Source organism: Globicephala melas, chromosome 19 (assembly GCF_963455315.2).
Source record: "Globicephala melas chromosome 19, mGloMel1.2, whole genome shotgun sequence".
Classification (NCBI taxonomy): Eukaryota; Metazoa; Chordata; class Mammalia; order Artiodactyla; family Delphinidae; genus Globicephala; species Globicephala melas.
Genome location: NC_083332.1, coordinates 43,915,444 through 43,933,897, shown reverse-complemented (window position 1 = coordinate 43,933,897; position 18,454 = coordinate 43,915,444). Strand labels below are relative to the sequence as shown.

The following is an 18,454-nucleotide window of genomic DNA, read 5'->3' as shown; positions in this document are numbered from 1 at the left end:
ATGGCTGTGGCCTTGATGGACCTGATTGATGGGGTGCTTCGCAGTGTGTCACAGAACTTGGAGGCCCACTTCCTTCTGTCCCCTCAAGAGGCTGGCACAGGCTCCACAGGACAGCTGGGGACAGGCTTTCCCTGCTCTGATGCATTTGACTCCCGATGGTGTCATCAACCTCCCATCACTGGAGACAGCAGGCTCTCAACTGTCCAGAGTCGCGGGAGTGAGTGCCTCCCCAGACCTGTGTGACAGCAGGGTAGGAGATAGGAGGTGTGCTCGGAGCAGCTTTGCCCTGTGGGAAGACCTATGTGAGGCTATGTGTATTGGGGGAGGGCAAGGTGTACAGAAGGGAGGACAAGGGCTCTCCCTGCCCCCCACCATCTCACAGACATGGGCCTGAGCCAGGGTATAGGAGGCCATCCAGCCTGACTTCAAGTCACTGATGGAGAGGGGTTGAGTGGCTGTTCTGGGGTTGGTTCACACTGCTCTGAGCTGGGTAGGGTTAGTGGGGCAAAGGCCCGAGGCTCTTTTTGTCTTGGCCTTTGATAGTCCTTCGGCTGTACCTCATAGTGCCCTAATTCTAGCTCCTGCACCCTCTGACCTTCATATCCACCCTCACCTAGAGCTGAATATGAGGCTCGGGATTCAGGACTCTCCTTGTAGAGGACAGAGTTAGGTACCTTATCCCTTCCCAGAATTGGAATGCAGAGATGTAGAGCCACTCAGATTTCCAGTGACAGTCCCAGTTGACCCCTGGCTGGGAAATTTTCCCATCCTACATTTCTTGCCCAGGCTCTGTCTTCTCCTGTGGGTTAAGCCATGAACTTGTGCTAGTCCAGTCACCCCCGCCTGCACTTTCACAGGACACGGTCAGCCAGTGTTCACTTCCTCTTTGCCCACCACACAGGCCACGCTTTGGATGTCAGTGGACAGTCCTGCCCTACTGGGGGACCTCTCATGGGGCCTCAGGCCTGAGGGGCTCCTAGGGGTGGTCCTGGGACTGCAGCCCTGATGCAGGGGCCCCTGCGGCAGGCCCAGGCTGTGGCCAGCTTTGGGTACTCTTGGTCTCTATCGTTTGTTTGCCTTCCCCTCCCCTACCACTCCAGCCGACCACCCCAAAACTGAGCTACACTATCCCTCCCATGCCACCCAGTCACAGAGGGAGCACAGCGCTGCGCCGACGCGCTGAGGGCTGTCAGCCTGCCCCCACCCAACTGGAATGAGCCACCTGCATCCACACCCAGGTGTTTCCTGTGCTCCTTCCTGTTACCGTTTTTTTTTTCTGCTCAGCTTGGCTTCCCCAGCAGGTGGTTAAGGGCCCGGCCAAACCTCTTCATACACAGCTCTAAAACACAGGGGGGCAGGGCTCTCTGGGGATCTGGGTCACCCCCCAGGGGGGACTGTTGGGCATCTCATTGGCTCTACCCGAGTGCAGGGACACAGACTCCCCCCAGGGTGTCACGCTGCTGTGCTACAGCCACAGGTACTGGGACGCCAGAGTGGGCTCAGGGAGTGGGGAAGGCCCTGCTCTTGCACCGTCTCCACTGAAAGCTCTGGAGGGAGAGGGGAAGGGTGGCAGACCTGTTTCTCCAGCCTTGAGTGTGGGCCTCCCTCGGGCCCTCCTTAGAACAGGCCTGCCATGCTGAAGTTCCCCCACCCTCAGCCTCCTCCCATTGAACACTTAACTTTCTGGGGTTAATAAACTCACGTGAGCCCTCTCCCTAGAGCCCTCTTTCCTGAAGCAGCACAAGCCTGCCAGCTGTAGGGAGGTCACAGGGTTTAGTCACGTTTGTTATTACGGAGAGGAGGTGGCTCAGGGAGAGGAGGGACCTTCTGTTTAGAGTCACAGGGCAGCCATCCGGGTCTCCTGCCTCCCAGGCCCCAGCTCTTCCCCTCGGCAAGAATCTCCTCTCAACTACCCAGCGCTCAAGGAGCTCCTTGTGCTCAGCCCCTTCTGTAGGAAGCTGCCTGGGCTGAGGCGAAGACCCAGAAGCCTGGCATTCCCTGACAGGGTTCTGCTGCTCCCTGGTGGCCAGAAGCTCCAGCCACCACCACACCTTTTCCTGCCTGCTTCCTCTTTGCCTCCTGGCCAAGTGAGCTGGCTGCCAGGGAGCCATTCCCAGGACTGGCACCCTTTGGGCCTTCTCTAGGCCAACTCCACAGTTTGGCTCCAGTCTAGGCCCACAGCTTCCAGGCCCAGGGTACACCCACCTGCAGCCCGGGCCTCCTCAGCAACACTCCACCACCCTCTTCCTCTGCCCTCTTTTCCAAGCGCAGTTCCAGCCTCTGAGCTCTCTTCCATCTGGATTTCCAGGGCAAAAGCACATGGCATTGTCACAGTTGGAGTGTGGACACACTAGTGTCAGGGCCACAGCCAGAGTGTGCTGGAGCAGAAGGTCAGTAGTGCACCAGTCCAGGCTACGTAGGAAAGGCATTTTGCTTTTTTATTTTCTGTAAAACTCTGTAAATAAAATACAAAACCAAGGGACGTGGCAGGGCAGAGGCAGGACGGCCAGGCCCGGGACACCGATCTATGGCAAGTGTGCTGAGCCGAGGCTGTGAGGCACTTGACTGCGGCACTGACTCTACCCACCCCGAGGACAAAAGGAGAATATATTAGATTTTCATTGATAGGAATCTGTGAGGGAGGAGTGTCTGGAGCCAGCCCTCACCCTCCCTGCCAGTGCCTGGTAAGCCCTGAAAGTGGGGGGAAGGGGCACTGGGGGCCGGTGGGTGGGGAGTTTAAAATGCCGTGCTGGCCATGCTGCCGGGCCCGAAGATGCGGGGCAGGGCATCCAGTGACTCCTCCAGCCGTCGATGGGCAGACTGTCCCTCTTCTCCTGTAACGGATAAAGATGGGATCAGGAGAGGCCCCAGCCCCGCCCTGACCCCATCTCACCCCTATTCCCAGCAGCCAAAATGTCATAGAACTCAACTTGACCCATATCTCCGATTCCCCAGTCTCACCGCATTGCTGCAGGCTCTGCCGAGCTGCTTCCCTCACGGCTTCTGTGTCCGTTTGGCACAGGTACACCAGGGGCTCAATGCCTTCAGGAGCCTATCGGGGGAGAGAGCATTGAGGTGGGCCCAGTGCAGCAGGTGAGAAAGGCTCAGGACCCAGGGCTTGGGGAGCTGGGAGGGGAGAGAAAGGGGTCACCTTGATGCAGCCCAGGGCCAAGCAGCCAGCCACTCTCGTCTGCACATCCTCATCCTCGAGCTGGTCCAGGAAGCAGAGTAGAGCCTGGTTAAGGGTGGGAAGGCAGACTTAGCCAGACACTGGGAGCCTGGGACCCCAGCCTTTGCCCTCAGGGAGCCCTGCCTGACTCTTACCCTTTCCCGGAAGGCAGGGCCCAGTGACAGGCTCCGGAGCTGAGTGCTGACAGCAGCCATGACCTTGTTGTTGCCATGGACAAGCAGGGAGCTGAGGGCCCGGAGCCCATCCCTTCGAAGCCGCCCCTCAGGTGCCAACCTCAGGGCTTTCAGCACCACAGCCTGGTCATCTGAGTTCAGATTCCGCACCAGTAACACTGAAAAAAGGAAGCCAGGCGGGGGGGGTGTCAGTTGGAACAAGCTGGCAGGGCAAAGAGCCTCCCGGGGTGGGTTCTTTTGTACCTTCATGTCCTGAATTCACACTTTCAGACCCACCCATAGCATCAGGCCACTTTGTGACCAGGGCTACTGCCTCACCCTCCTCGGCAGTCTCGGTCACATAGGCCTCCATGGAGGAGCTGTCCAAGGCTTCGAAGTAACTCCAGAACTGGAAGACGGTGAGCTGCTCTCCAGGGCCTGACTGGGGCCTCCGGGGCAGCTTCTGCCCCAGGGCATCCTCCAGGAACTTGACACACACTGTGGGAGGCAGTGCCGCAGGTCTCAGGGTGTGGATGGACCTGGGTCCTTAGCGGGAAGAGTGCTCCCACCCCACGTGCAGGTGCAGGGACCCAGCACAAAAGGGTCCAATCTGGGCCCTTTTGTGCTGAGGCATGAGCCTTCGATGTTTCTTCCCAGTGCTCATCTCAGTATGTCTCTGTGGGCTGACCTGGCTTTCCCTGAGGTCCCATCACTGGGGATCTGAGAAAGGAGAGCAAAGGGGGCAGGTAGGCAGCCCACTCACCAGCCTCAGCTAAGCCTGGCTGGCGCAGGGAGAGACGGGCGCCGTACTGATTGCAGAAGGTGAGGAGCACCCGCTCCACGGGGCAGATGAAGGGGCTGAGTCCCTCTGTACATTGGTCCCAGAAGATCAGGAAGCCGGGCCGGGAGGCCGAGAACTGCACCACTGTGAGGAGGTGCAGGAAACTGTCAGCAACAGGACAGGCCGGTGGGGAGACAGGCGCATAGGTGGGATAGGGCAAGGGAGGAACTTTGGGGCAGACATGAGGCAGAGCCCACACAGCTTTTACCTTCCTGGGCAGAGGTGGCAGGGATTTCCCATCGCCTGCTAAGCTCACATACTGCTTCGAGAACTCGGGCCTCCCGTAGTAGTCGCTCCAGGGCCCATGCCTCTTGGCAGCGCAGGGGCCCAAATGTGCCCAGTTTCTGGAGAATAGGGATGGCCAAGTAGCTCAGACCTCAAGACAGAGCTTAGGGAGGGTGGAGACCAGGGACTACCAGTCCCTGCATGCATCAGGAGAGACTTGGGGGAGCCAGAGTGTGGGAGGTGTTCTATTCAGCAAGAGCCAGGCCCTGGGACATTGGGGAGTGGAATTCAGAGGAGGTGTGCAGGGCCAGGATTGAAGTGTAGGGCTCCCTGGGGGAAGGGGCTACAAGGGAAGGGTAGGGGAATACCACTAGCCTCACCAGCAGGAGGCAGCTGCAGTGGTACAGATGCTGGACCAAGGCAGTGTCCAGAGCTGGACACTCTGTGCTGAGGGGTCGGGCACTAGGTGAGTCGAGGCTGTCCTCAGCCCCAGGCTCCGGGCTGTTTGGGGGCCTGAGAGAAAAATGGGGTCAACCGCCCCAGGAGCACACATCATCATCTGGTCACCAGAGTATTTTTATTAAGTTCCCCCCATCCGAGAACAGAAGAACACATCATGCACAAACAACAGACAATGGGTAAGTTCACGGAGGACTTCCAGATGGAGGAAAGGGCTGGGACCAGCAGGTGGTAGCAGGGGTCTCCAGAGCCTGTCTGCCCAGGGCTACCTCCAGCTAGGACTGCTGGGACCTCTGGGGCCGCCGGGGCTGGGATGGGCGGGAGTAGGGTTGCAGGCGGGATGGTCTACGCAATGTGGACTGCAAGGGATTGCGGCCCAAGAGGCGCAGGGCACGGGGCCATAACCTAGGCAGCACTGGAGGGAGGAGGGGCTGGGCATGACCTTCAACTGGGAATCGGCAAAGGCCACTCTGGGACAAAGAGCCAAGGGGCCAGGGTCTATGGGAAAGCTGGGGTCCAGACAGAGGGGGTTGATGCTGGGGGGCACAGGATGCATGGAGAGGCATAGTAAAGGCTCGTTCATAGGGTAGGTTCAAGGTGAGGCCAAGGAAGAGAGGAGGAGCTGGAGGCTCAGGAGCTGGTGGGGACCGATGGAGGAGGCAGACACTGCAGGGATGAGGAGGAAGGTGACCAGAAGCACTGGGGATACAGATGGGATTGAAAACATGAGCAACAAGGACACACGAGGAGTACATGGGAGAGAGGAACACAGACGTACCCGCCAGCAAGTCCATCCCCTCCCACCCACCTCCCTCGAGCCCACCACCCATCTTACTGCTCTCTTTACGTGCTCCCCCTGGCCTCACCTCACCTGTTCCCCTTTCTCGCCTTTCTCCTTCACCAGCTACTCACCTCCCCTCTTCCCCCACTCCTAGCCCCTCTCACCTGTCCCCAGGACTGTCATTGTCTTCATCTTCATTGAGGAAGCTGAAGCTCTCCAGGGCATGCTCCACAGTGATGCTAAGACTGGAGGCCCGGCTGCGAGTCAGGCCTTGTCTCTGCTGGGGTTGTGAAGGGCGTCAGAGCTGTCGCCCCTGCCTGGCTGCCCTCCCTGCGCTGCCGCAAACCAGCCCAGCCCTCCTCACCATAAGCAGACTCTCCAGCCGGGTCACCTCCTGCTCCAGGCCCTGCAGCTCAGGAAACTGGCCACGATAGTCATCCAGGGCAGCCATTAGGGCCCCCAGTGCCTCTTCCAGTTTCCTGTCCCCAGCACCTCCAGCTGCCCCTGGAACTGGGGCCTGGGCAGCCCTGGCCACTCTAGGGTCTGAATGCTGGGGCACAGGGGCTAGGGGTGAGGGAGGGGGACTTGGGCTCTGACGGATGGCTTCTGGGAGTTTTGGGGAAGGGCTTGTGAGGGGTTCCCAACTGGAGCAAGTAGGACTTGGGTGGGAGGTGCTGAGGGCTATGGGGTCTGCCTGAGTGCAGGAAGTGGAGGCTGGGTAGCTACAGGACAGGGGGTCGATGCCTGGGAGGGGAGGGTCTGTGTTTGCAGAGGGGTTGGAGAGCGTGGCAAGATCTAGAAAAGTGGAAGGGCTTACAGTTATAAGCGTGGGACTTGTGACAGAATGGGTAGGACTCCCGGTGATCTGGACTGGGTCCTTAGCATTGGGTGTAGCGGTGTGAGTTGAAATCCTGGCTGTGTGGGTAGGGGTTGCAGTAGTGTGGGTACTGCTTGTGGTGGTGTGGGTAGAGCTTGCAGTAGTGTTGGCAGGGCTTATTATGGTATGGGCGGGGCTTGTTATGGTATGGGTAGGGCTTGTAGCAGTGTGGGTGGGGCTTATGGTGGTATGGGTAGGGCTTGCAGTAGTATGGGTGGGGCTAGTAGTAGTGTGGGTGGGGCTTGTGGTAGTCTGGGCTGGGTGTGTGGTACTGGGGGTAGGGCCTGCAGTAGAGAGGGTAGAGATCACGTGTTTGTTGGTGGGGCTTGTGACAGTGTGTGTCAGGTTTGTGACAGTGTGGCTGAGGCTTGTGGTGGTCTGGACTGGGTCTGTAGTATTGGAGACAGGAGCTACAGGAGTGACGGTAGAAAGCATCGGCTTGTGGGTGGGACTTGTGGTGGTCTGGACTGACCCTGTGGTACTGGGGGTAGGGCCTGTAATAGTGATGGTAGAGACCACAGTCTTGTGGGTAGAAACTGTGGTAGTGTGAGTAAGGCTTGGAGCACTATGGGTAGGGCTTACAACACTAGAGGTGGCGCTTGTAGTGGTGTGGGTGGGGTCTGGCAATTCAGGAGAGCTAGAATTTATGGCCTTGTTAACTGAGTCTAGGTGTGCGGAGGGGGCAGGGTCTGTAGATGTGTGGGCAGGGCCTGTTGTACTGAGAGCGGGGCTTATGGCAGAATGGCCAGGGTCCAGGGCAGAAGGGACAGGACTAGGGTGCTCCCCATGTGTGGGACCTGGATGTGCAGGTGGGCTGGGTCCCTGGACTAGACTTTCTAGGCCTGCAGCCTCCACTGAAGCCTCAGCCAGGGCAGCATCCACACTGGCCTCACTGATATGGCTCAGAGTCCGGCTGTAGGGGGCATGCCCATTGGCCAGGGCTGGGGCCATGGCCCCCTCCTCATCCACGGTTCCAGAAGTGGAGGTCTCAGCCCTACGGAAGGCAACCTGGATGGGCAGAGGCTCAGGCTGCTGCACCAGGGGCCTGGGGGCTGAGGAGTGGCGTGCAGTGCCTGAGAGCTGTGGGCTAGAGGAGTCATCGGAAGATTCGGAGGACAGGGACCACGCTGTCCCATTCTCCAGCTCCTCCTGCCGCCTCAGCATATTCTAGGAGAGAGAAAAGGACATCTCAGGATCACCCCCAGCAAACCCCTGGATGGGGAGCTGAGCCTGGGATGTGACTCACATAGAAGGCCTGTTCCCGAAGTGAGGGCGTGTCTGGTGGGCTCTGGCTATAGGTGGAGAAGCGCTTGGTGACTGTGGAGGCCTTGTTGACAGTAGAAGCGGCTGAGGGCTGGTCATCCTTGTCGAAGGGACTGGAGAGGGAAAAAGCTGTTAGAAGGTGCTAACATGAAGCCCCAGCCCCGTCTCCAAGCCCCTCAGCCCCACCAACCTCCACGTGACTTCCAGGCTGAGCTTGATGGTGCCGAGGTCATTAATGTCCACAGCTACAACCTGGGGCAGGGCAGTGAACAGATCCTTGGTCTCACAGGAGACGCTGCCTACAACCACATGGTTGGCCAGGCCCTTCAGTTCTGTCACCTGTAGCCAAGAATGCGTGGTGGGGTCACAAGGGTGTAGGGGTCATGAGATTGTGGGAGATCAGAGGTCTGAATTTGCATAGAGGTTATGTGACAGTCACAGGGTCATTGGGCCATGAGGAAGTTACAGGGAATGGAGTTCTCAGGGTAATGGGGCCATGGAAGCTCGAAGCAGCCTGGGAGCACGGGGACCACAGAGGTCTAAATTTGTAGTCATTGAGGTCGTGGGAGTCACAGCCTCATGAGAGTTCAGGGGTCATATATTCACAAGGTCAGGAGGTCACAAGGAAATCACAGGGTCATGAAGGTCAAGGGGTCACACATTCACAGAGGGCCATGGAACCAGATGGGGGTCACAGGGGTAAGGGTCTCAGGGTCATGAGGATCATAAGGGGTTCACAGGGTCATAGAGCCACAGGATCTTGGTGTCCTATGGTTCTGGGCAGAGACATCACCTTGATGGACAGGAACTCCGTGAGCAGAGGAAGAAAGACGGTTTCCTCACTGTCCCACACCTGCTTTCCACTACCCTCTATGCGGCCCCGTAGTTTCCAGCGCTGACGCCCATATTTCATGCAGATCTAGGGGAAGAGGCAGGTTGAAGCAGCCCTTGGTGTTGCGACCCTGCCATCCCAGCCCTTCCCTGCCCATCCTCCTACCTCATACTGATCGCCCACACATAGCCTGGCGAAGCCGGCCAGCCCTGGGAGTGGGGGAGAAGTAGATGAGCTGGGTCCAGGGGTCTCAGGCACACACCTCCCTCTCCCCGCCACCAGTCGGCCTCACCACTTGGTACCTTTCATCCGGAGATGGAACTCGCCCAGCTGTGCTTCCAGCTCACTCTCCAGCAGGCACATGCTCTGAGAGGGATGGGCAGGGACAGGAGGAGGTCAAGAACCAGTCCCCTCTCACCAGCTCTGCCACACTCTGTGCCTCTGCCTCACAGGCACACATCCCTCACCTCTGTGTACTCCCGATGCCCCCGAGTAGCCTCGGCCAGGCTGTCCCGGGCCTCACGGCTCCCTGGGGAGCCGGTGCTGTAGGCACGGACCATGTTGTAGGCGCCATCCCGGAGACGCCGCTGGACACAGTATGCCTCGTACAGCTCGTCGATCTGGGCAGATGAGTGGGGTGGCAGAGGGGGGATTGAGACTCACTACTGGGGTTGCTCACCCAGGGCCTAGCATCATCCCATCTCCCTGTGATACTCAATCCCCCACCCCACGCTGCATGCACACACGCATGCTGCACAAGTACCTTGCTGGCGTGGAACTCCAGCCGTCGTAGGAAGCGTTCAATGGACTTGACTTGCTGGGGGAGAGGTGCGTTAGGAGAAGCCTGAGGCCCAGGGCCCTTTACCTCCCCCTGAGCCAACCTCTTTCAACACCATTCTCTATACACTCACCTTGTCTAAGTCATACAGGAAGCCCTGCGGGGAGAGATGAGGGGGGCATTAGGAGGTAGGGGAAGTACTCCAGCAGGGGCAGTTGCTCACCCAGACCTACCTAGCTCCTTTTCATCACAGCCTTCCTCCCTCTCACACCACAGTCCACAGCCATTCCAGTCAAAGCAGGGACTGACCTACCTTCCCACGTGCCTGGTCTTTGCTGGTGTCATAGATTTGGTCCCCAAGGCCCCTCTAGTACTCTTCCCCCCACCTCTTCCATGGGATCCCTCCCCTGGCCCACTGCCTTTTCTACAACCCCTAGGAAGAGAGCTCTGTGCCTCCTCATGCATGGTTCCCTCTACCAGGGAACTCCTGTTCATGCTTCAAGACCCAGCAGAAATGTTTCTTCCTCTGGGAAGCCCTGACCTGTTCCCCAGGAAGAACCATGGCTCTCCCTCAGTACCACTACAACATAATCTTCTGCTGTCCACGTCTGTGGGGTTTGACCCAACCCACTGGAAGCTCCCATGGACAGGCACTGGGTCCCAGGCAAAGTACATGCAGCCTGGGAAAGCTGAGGAGAGGAACCTCCCCAGCCTTCCCTGATACCCCCTTTTCTAGTCACACCTGGACCAAATCACCCCAGAAAACAGCTCTGATGTCACCCAGGGCTGGTGCTGCCCAGTCCCCCACACCACAAGAGCAAAGGGCATATTAATCCTGGGCATACGGGATGCCAACCCTTCACTTACCAGGCGAGAATTCCTCTTGGACTCCCTTATCTGTCTTTGGAGTTTCTCCTGCTCCTGCTGGTGCACTTCCAAATAGGCCCTGGGGAAAGGGGTGACCACAAGAGTTATCTTACCTCTCCAGCTTCTACCTGCCCAGGGAACAGGCAGTGAGGAGAGGGTGTGAGGCTGGGGAAGGTTCCTACTAGCAGAAAGGGAATGAGGACTTAGGGAGGGATCATGGGACAAGGCATTGGGAGGGCACTGCTTACGTCAGGCCTCGCTTGAGCGTCGTGTACACCAGGTCCAGCCGCTCAGGCTGTGGGACCTTGGGGGCCGGGTGCGCCACTGAAAACATCTTGGACACTCGGGAGAGCGCTGGGGGCTTCCGTGGGGGCCCCGGGGGACTGAAGGCTGGGAAGCTCCTGAAGAAGAGACTGCACTCAGGAAGGGGCAAGAAGTCATTCCCCAAGCCCTCACTTGCACACTCCAACCCGGTCAGACTCTCTTGACCCCATAAGCCCCCCTCTGCCGCGTACCTGGGCCCCCGCTCCTGGCTGCCGAGGACGCCTGCGAAGGACTGGCTCCTATTGACCCGGGCGCTGAGCAGGCGGCGCTGCGGCCGCACCGACAGGGACATCATGGAATGAGTCCGCGCAGGGCTCCCTGGGGGTGGCGAGTGAGGGTGTACAGCGCCAATCAGGCCCTTGAAGCCCCCTCCCCGCGGCCCCGACTCTGTATCTCAGTCCTGCCGGCCACGGCCTGAGGCTGGAGTCCGAACCCCAGCAGCCCTGGTGCTTATGACAGGGCGGCCGCGGGTGACTCGGTGTCGGACTCAGCGTGGCCTCGGCTACGCCCCCACTTCCTGCAGAGGTGCAGGCTCCGCCTGCTGCGCGGGGCAGGAAGGGGGGTCGCACTGGGACCCTCCCCGGGCTGGGAAGGGGCAGGAAAGGGGAGGGGCGCGCAAAGAATGTGCGGAAGCGCCTGTTTACCCGGGGGTGGGGCGGGCTCCCCAGCCCTGCCCTGACCTCCTCCCCCCAAGTGGACCAGGAGCTCCCACGCCCACACCCCGAGAGGCCGTAGGAGGTCACGGGGCGGGGCGGGGTGCGTGCTTTGAGCCCAGCAGAGCTGCCTGGCAGGCCCGGCCTGTGCAGGTTGGGCTCCCCACACCGGCCGCCCTGCGGAAGCTGCTCCCCTCCAGCCCCCACCCGCTCCGAGGCGCCCAGACGCCAGAGCCCTCCCGGTGCCCAGAGCCGGGGGATTCCCAGGTTGGGGGGCAGTGCCGAGAAGTGCCCCGCCCCCTCCACTTTCCTGAGACTCCAACCGGGAAACTGAGTCACAGACAGCAGCCTTTGCCCGTGACCTTAGCAGGAAGAGATCCTCCGTAGACCCCCACACCGCTCCGGCGAAACACGCGCCCCAGGCCCACAGAACGCGGCCCGCAGCCCCCTGGGACCAGCCCCGGAGCCTCCGCAGCCCCGGACCAGGTCGTACCTCTCTTCTTGGAGTTCATGGTAAGTCCGGGACAGCCCTCCAAGCTCCGTGCTTGCCCCCCGTGTCCCCGCCGGCCCAGGGCCACTCGGTGCCGGCCGGGCTGGGCTCCGCGTTCGCTCCCAGCGACTCTGGCTCCTGCTTCAGCTCCTCCTGGCGCCGCCCCCCGCCCAGTTCCTGCCGCCTGACTCAGCCCGCCGGGATGGGGCGGGACCCGCCGGACCACGGGGGCACCTGGCCCTTGGCCCCCCTCCCAGCCTCTGGGAGGGGTGACTGGAGGTTCCCCACAGGCAGGGGACTGACAGGGGTCTTCTCGGCTGGGTCAGGACTGTGGGTAAAGGGAGTCGAGGGCGGCGGTGAATATGGAGGGATAAACAGAGTGAGGACACCGTGTGGGGCTGAATTGGGTGCAGTTAGCACAGGGGGCTCACAGTGTGGCTGTTGAGGAGTGCTGAGAGAGAGCTGGACAGAGGGCTGAGAGTTGGGGTTCTGAGTGTGTGAAGGCTAGAGAGCAGGGGCTGAGAGAGTAGAAGGAAGGGCTGGGGGTGCTAACTGTAGGGGCTGTGCCAAAGGACGGCAGAGAAGCACTGAGCATGAGGGGGTTTGGAGGCTGAGAAGGAGCTAAAAGTGGGGAACTGGATCAACCCCATATTATGTGTTGCCACCGAGAGAAGGAAGAGAAGCAACTGGGTGCAGAGAGTCCCATAGCACCCTGCACCACCCCCATCCCTCCACCCTCAGAGGGGATGCTCAGTCTGGACACCCTCTCTACCCCCAGGCCACAGGCGAGAGGATCCGGTCCCATTCCCCAATCAGGGCCTTCTCTCTGGCAGAAGCTGCATCCTAGGGCAGAGGCCCCATCCTTCTGGCCCCCACCTCACATGGGCTGAATCCCCTTGCTGTTGGCCCTTTCTTGCCCCCAGTATCTCTTTATTGACTATCCCTATCCAACTCTAGCCTGGATAAAGGCCACCATACTCAGGGTCCATTGAGCATCTCATCCTCTCAGATGGCCTGGGTGCTCCCCCACCCCATAAACACTCTTGCTCCTTGATGCTCAATTCTGCTGCACTGGGCTTACTTTTTCCCCAAGAGGCTGGGGTGGGCCCAGGGGTCTGCATTTCCAACCAGCCCACCACCCCCCTACAGATTCAGATGCAAGATGTCCAAGGATCCTAGTTTGAGAAATGCTCTCTCCCCCTCCCTCCTTGAAGACTGGATGCTGTGCACCCTATGCTGGCAGCTATGCATTCCCATGGATTGCCCACCCAACACTGGCCTCTCTGCTCCGTGCAGCCACCCTCCATGGGAACACCTCAGTCTCATCACCTGGCTCTGGAATGACCCTTTCCTAAATCAGAACCACATCTCCATCACCCCCACCTCACCTGCCTTCTACCTGTGACCTCTTGAGACCTCAGCTCATTTATTCAACTATTTACCAAGTGACAACCCTATGCAAGTCTCTGGAGATAACAGCTGGAATTGCACAGACATTGCCCTGCACGGAGCTCACAATCCGCCTCTGCTTCCTTTCTGTCTGCCAGTTCCCTCCTACCTTCTCTTCTCTACCTTCCTTGCACACCCTTCTCACCAGCCTGGATCTGCAGCCACCACTCCAGCTTGCTCGCCTGCTACCAATATCCCCAGCACCCTGGGCTTCTCTATTACCTGGCAGAAACCAACCCTGGGCAACCTAACCCCCTGCCTTCTCTGCACCTGTGCACAGGCTGGCGGGAGCTGCCAGAGGTCTTGGCACAGCAGCTGGGCTGGAAAAGAGCAAATCTCAACCTCAGCCAGGCTTTTGTTTCCCATGCGGGAAATCCTCATGTGTGACCTTAGCCATCTCTCTCCCTTTCCATGGAAGATGAGTGTTTCAGACTTTCTCCACAAGCCTCAAACAAGCTCAAGTCACTCCCACATAGAAGATGAAAACAACCTTGGAAACCATCCAAATGCCCATCAGTAGATAATGGAATGCTATACAACAAAAAGAATGGACAATATACAACCACATGCAACGATGTGGATGAATCCTACAGACATAATGTTGAGTGAAAAAAACAAGACCACAAAAGAGAATATATGTTTGAGTTCCTTGATATAAAGTTCAAAAACAGTTAAACTTAATCTATGGTGACAGAAGTCAGAATAGTAGTGACTATTAATAGTAGTGACACTACCCCTGGGGAGTAGTGACTGGAAGGGAGCGCAAGGGGGCTGACAGGGTACTGATTATGTTCTGTTTCCTAATCTGGGTTGTATTTCCTGATCCTATATGGGTGTGTTCCTTTGTGAAAATGTCTTCTGAGCTGTACAGTTAGGACATGTACCCTTTCTGTGTGAATATTATATTTCAGTATAAAGTTAACTTTAAATAAATAACTACAAAAAAAAATGACCCCTCTGTGGACTCCCAGCCTCTTTCTAGCTACCCTACCCCTCACCCTATTTGGCTCTTTTAGAGCCAAGTTTCTTGAAGAGGTGTCTACCTCCATTTCCTCTCCAAACCCACCCACTCTTCTTCCTATCTTGGTACAGCTTCTATACCCAGTACTCCCCTGACTGGTCTGGACAAGGTCACCAGTGACTTCCCCATTGCTGAATCCAGTGTCCAATGTTTGGTCCTTATCCTGCTTGATCTCAGCAAAGCTTTTCACTGTGTAGTTCTCTTCCTCTTCCTTGAGCCTTTCCTTGTCTTGGATTTCAAGAGACAACGTGCCTCTGGCTTTCCACCTATTGCTCTGGCTGCACATTATTATTTTCCCAGAGGATCTGCCTTTCTCCCCATCCCTGAATGGGCCTCATCCTCCCCACTCATGGGCTGGGTACATCTCCCACAGCTTAATGCCATCTAAAGTTTGCCAGCTTCCATGTCTCTTCCTTGCCCAAACCGTTCTTCTGAGCACCAGGCCTGTTTATCCAGCTGGATACCTCCTGGAAGCTGAGTGACAATGTGGAGTGGGTTATTAGGGATGTGCTAAGTTTGAAGGCCCCAAACTAAAGTCACCACTTTGCTCCTCAAACCTGACTCTCCCCAGTCTTAACCTCTCCCCAACAGCCCCACCATCTATTTATCCAGTTGTTCAAGACAGAAACTAGGAATCATCGTGGATCCCTCAGCCTCTGTTACCCCCACATCTACTCAGCCACCCAACTCCTGCCGTCTCTGGAATCTGCCCCCTCACCTCCACCCCTATAGCTAGAACTCAAGGCCAAGCCATCACCAATTCTCACCTAGAACCCTACAGCAGCTTCCTAATGGGTTCCCTGTCTCCATGCTAACCCACAATGATCTATTCAACAACAGCATTGCCCCTCTTGAAATTCCAGTCACCTGACAATGCTAAAAACTGTCCTTTATCAAGTGATTTCTATGCCAAGCACTGTGCTTAATTAACAAACATCATCTCATTTAATTCTGGCAACAAACCTACGGGGTGTGTCCTATTAGTCCCACTTCACAGGTGAGAAACCTGAGGCTAACTGGCTGTGTGACTTTGGGCGAGACATTTCTTAACCTTTTGGGGCTGCAGGTATCCATCTGTTAAATGAGGATAACAACAGTAATAATAACAACTATCTCACAGGGCTGTTGGGATGATGAAATGAGATACTTCCTCTACTGGGAGTGTTCGGGGAAGGGAGAATTGTATGTGGAGTACAGAAGTTGGGGTGGACACAGTACCTCACTGTAAACACACAACAAATGTTAACTGATGTTATTAACAATTATTAATCTGCCCGAGATTACACAGCTGTTAAGTGGTAGGGCCAGGATTCAAACCCCAGGACTCTAAATCTTTAACTTCCCTCCATTCTAACTCTTGTGAAACATCCATGGGCATTCCTCTACCCCAAGGATAAAGTCCAGACTCTCTAACATGACCCACAAGACCTTCAGGCTCTGTCCCTTCCCTCATATACCTTCCTCCTCCCCTCTGTTCCCCCCATGATTGTTCTGTTCCAGATACTGTGAATTCTCCCCATGCCTGTAGGCTCTTCAGCATTTAAGCAGCAGCTCTCATTGATCCTATATCCTCTTCCCACTACTCTCAGCCTGACCAGCTCCCTCTCTTTTTTCAAGTCTTACCCTACTACTTCTTCCTCAAAGAAGCCTGCCTTGGATTGGGTCCCCCTTTAAGGTGCCTCATAGTTTCCTCTCTCTGATCCCTGAGGCCACATAACTCAGTTGTCAGTTCCCCTTTAGGGTCTGTCTTCCAACCAGATTGTGAACTCTGGGGGCTGAGGCCTGTCTGCTTTGCTCACTGCTGTACCCTCTGCGCCCTGCACCAAAGCAATGAAGGAAGGCAGGAGCTGATTATGAGTTGGGGGCTGACTGAACTGGGTTGCCCAGATACAGGTAGATCCTGAGCTGCTGGAGGGGTAGATTTCAAGTCTCTATCTACCCCAACTCCTCTACCTCATAGACAATTTCCTTTTCCCTTCCTTCCTTTCTGATTGTATCAGCAGGTGGGCTTCTGCCCTCTGAGAATGGGGCTGGGTGGGGGTTCCCTGGGATTCTGGAACTGAGTAGGTGGGCTGGACTCAGAGTAGGCTGAGTGTCCCATCAATTTTCTTTCTCTGGGCTTCTGCCACAGGGACCAGGATGTATAACTGTTGGTCTAAATGACCATTAGAATATCAATCTAAGTGACAATTCCAGGGGGTGAATAGGCAGGATCTCCCCTGCTGGGGGTGGGGGAAGGGAAAGAGCTGAACCCCTTGAGCTAAGGGAGAGGGGCCACCTCAACTGGTGTTGGTGGGGGCTGGCTGATAAGAGCCAGGGGATTATCTGGACTTATGGCAGCCCTGAAGTCTGTTCTGGACATGGGAAAGAACCCAGGTCTCAAGGGTGATGGGGCCTGCAGCATAGCCAGCTCAGGGCAGCTAGGAATGGAACTCTGCCCGCTTGCGTGGCCCCAGATCCCGCGGCCTTTAATACCCTCTACACGCCAAAACTGGTGCACTTGCGTGGATCAGGAGGTCCCGCCACCTGTGCGGCCCAGCTCAGTGGTATGCCAGGCCAGCCGCTTTCCCGGGAGTCTCCGGTCCGGCCCCGCCCCACCGCAGGGCTGCCCAGGACTGAGGTAAACAGACGCTAAAAATAACCCGGGCAAGGGGCGGCTTCAAGGAAGAATGGGGTCCCTCCTGAGCCTGCCCCTGTCTCCATGGCAACTGCCCCAAACCCGGCTGCTGACATCATGCCGCAGCTGCGGGAGCAGGGAGGGAGGGGGGCGCGGTGCGGCCTGGGACCCCCCCACCCCGGAACCGGGCGGAGGCGGCCGGGTGGCCTCACTTCCTGCCGGCCCCCTCCCTGGTCAGCTGGTCACATTCCCGGACGGCGGCGCACTGGAAGCCTTGTGGCCTCCCCCGGGCCGGGCCTGGCAGAGGCGCTAGTCCGAGCTGCAGCGAGGGGCCCGCAGTGACTCAGCCGCGTCCTCCCCGCCAGCTTTTCCACCCGGGGAGGGCCCAGCCCAGCGCCCTGTGTGCTCCCCTCATCCCCACCCATTTCCAGGTACCCCTCTGCAGCTGCTGCCCCACAGGACCCAGGACAGAGAGGTTTTTTTTGTTGGGTTGTTTTTGTTTGTTTATTGTTTTTGACAGGGAGGTTTTGTACCTCACTCTCCAATTCTCATCTCTCTCCCCGCCCACCCATCCCTGCCGCTACCCTCCATGCCGGGGAAGCAGATAGTGCAGTGGCAAGAATTCAAATCTGGGTCTAATTCCCACCTCTCTCCAAACCAGCTGTGTGACCTTCAGAATATTACTTAACCTCTCTGGGCCAGTTTCTGCACTTGCCAGATCGTCTGGTAACCCTCCTCAGAAGGCTGTGCCGGCACTGAGCGATGCAGGCCCAGGGCAAGCCCCACAGATGGCCCACCGTATTGTTACACTGGACTGCACACAGTAGGTGCTCGGCCAGCCAGCCTGGACATATATTAGAAGCAACCCAGAACTGGCTGAGATGGGTCAGTCTTGGAGGCTGGACTCAGGCCTAACGGGGAGAGGAGAACACAGGGTGCTGAAGCCAGGCTTACCCAGACCCCTTGCCCTGGTGAGCAGCCCCTTACCCAAACTGGTTCTGCAGGCTGCCCAGGCCTGGCTGCTTGCAGAATTCCCACACCAGCCTCTCATTTCCAGGTACAGGGTCTGTTCCCCTACGGCGCCGGGGCTATCCTCTCCGGCCTGGGCCGCGCCAGATTTGGGCGAACAGCCCAGCCCAAGGCCGGATCGGCCACCTCGGGTCGGGGCCCAAAGCGGCTTAGGCCAGCCGGTGAGGCCAGAGAGATTAGCTCATCTCGGAGGCGGGCCTGCACCCCTCGTCGCCCTCTCCCCATTCCCAGCTCAGTCTCTCCTGCGGCGAGGGCAGTGGGGCTCCCGATGAGCGTCCGTGCCAGGGCCCAGGCTGGCGCCAAGGGCCCACCCTCAGGCCTGGCCCACCCCAGAGCCCCGGGGCACAGGCCGCCTGGGCCTTGCCGTGGGAGGGAAGGAGGCAGCGCCGGGTGCGGCAGGCCCAGAGGCGGCGGCTTTTGTGGGCGTCCTCCGCGCCCGAGAGGAGGGGAGGAACGACACCGCGAGGCCTGGGTCCCGGGGATGGCGCGATACGGGACAGGGCCTCAGCCGGGGCAGCAGATCTGGGACTCCCCAGGCGGGGGGAGGCACTAGAACCGCCGCACCCGACCCCCGCCCTGTCCGCGGCCCCCGGAAACGGCGGGGAC

General features: G+C 58.1%; 1 protein-coding gene and 1 long non-coding RNA gene across 7 annotated transcripts in view; one reads left to right on the top strand and one right to left on the bottom strand.

The window, feature by feature from the left end:
• The window catches only part of LOC132593935 (uncharacterized), a 26,750-nt gene extending 12,581 nt beyond the window's left edge, over positions 1–14,169 (top strand). Inside the window, exons 4-5 of one of the 2 annotated variants that reach the window (XR_009560045.2) lie at positions 11,613–11,755; positions 13,462–14,169. This is a non-coding gene — a long non-coding RNA (uncharacterized lncRNA). Of the gene's footprint in view, positions 1–11,609; positions 11,756–13,461 lie in introns of both variants that reach the window. The other variant, XR_011376959.1, reaches the window with a different exon arrangement.
• The window catches only part of RIPOR1 (RHO family interacting cell polarization regulator 1), a 48,854-nt gene continuing 32,817 nt past the window's right edge, over positions 2,418–18,454 (bottom strand). For 2 of the 5 annotated variants that reach the window (XM_060288966.2, XM_030863650.3), the window contains 21 exons: positions 10,781–10,907; positions 10,514–10,666; positions 10,266–10,344; positions 9,532–9,555; positions 9,384–9,437; positions 9,088–9,240; positions 8,923–8,986; positions 8,786–8,829; positions 8,582–8,707; positions 7,979–8,127; positions 7,772–7,901; positions 6,013–7,692; positions 5,813–5,928; positions 4,789–4,921; positions 4,392–4,527; positions 4,106–4,267; positions 3,682–3,840; positions 3,325–3,521; positions 3,152–3,235; positions 2,962–3,052; positions 2,418–2,834 (listed from right to left, as the gene is read on the bottom strand). In XM_060288966.2, the coding sequence (XP_060144949.1) occupies positions 2,737–2,834; positions 2,962–3,052; positions 3,152–3,235; positions 3,325–3,521; positions 3,682–3,840; positions 4,106–4,267; positions 4,392–4,527; positions 4,789–4,921; positions 5,813–5,928; positions 6,013–7,692; positions 7,772–7,901; positions 7,979–8,127; positions 8,582–8,707; positions 8,786–8,829; positions 8,923–8,986; positions 9,088–9,240; positions 9,384–9,437; positions 9,532–9,555; positions 10,266–10,344; positions 10,514–10,666; positions 10,781–10,884 (3,936 nt within the window). In that variant the 5' untranslated portion in view covers positions 10,885–10,907 and the 3' untranslated portion in view covers positions 2,418–2,736. Of the gene's footprint in view, positions 2,835–2,961; positions 3,053–3,151; positions 3,236–3,324; positions 3,522–3,681; positions 3,841–4,105; positions 4,268–4,391; positions 4,528–4,788; positions 5,567–5,812; positions 5,929–6,012; positions 7,693–7,771; positions 7,902–7,978; positions 8,128–8,581; positions 8,708–8,785; positions 8,830–8,922; positions 8,987–9,087; positions 9,241–9,383; positions 9,438–9,531; positions 9,556–10,265; positions 10,345–10,513; positions 10,667–10,780; positions 10,908–11,735 lie in introns of those variants that run through there. The other 3 variants (XM_030863644.2, XM_030863645.3, XM_030863652.2) reach the window with 3 other exon arrangements.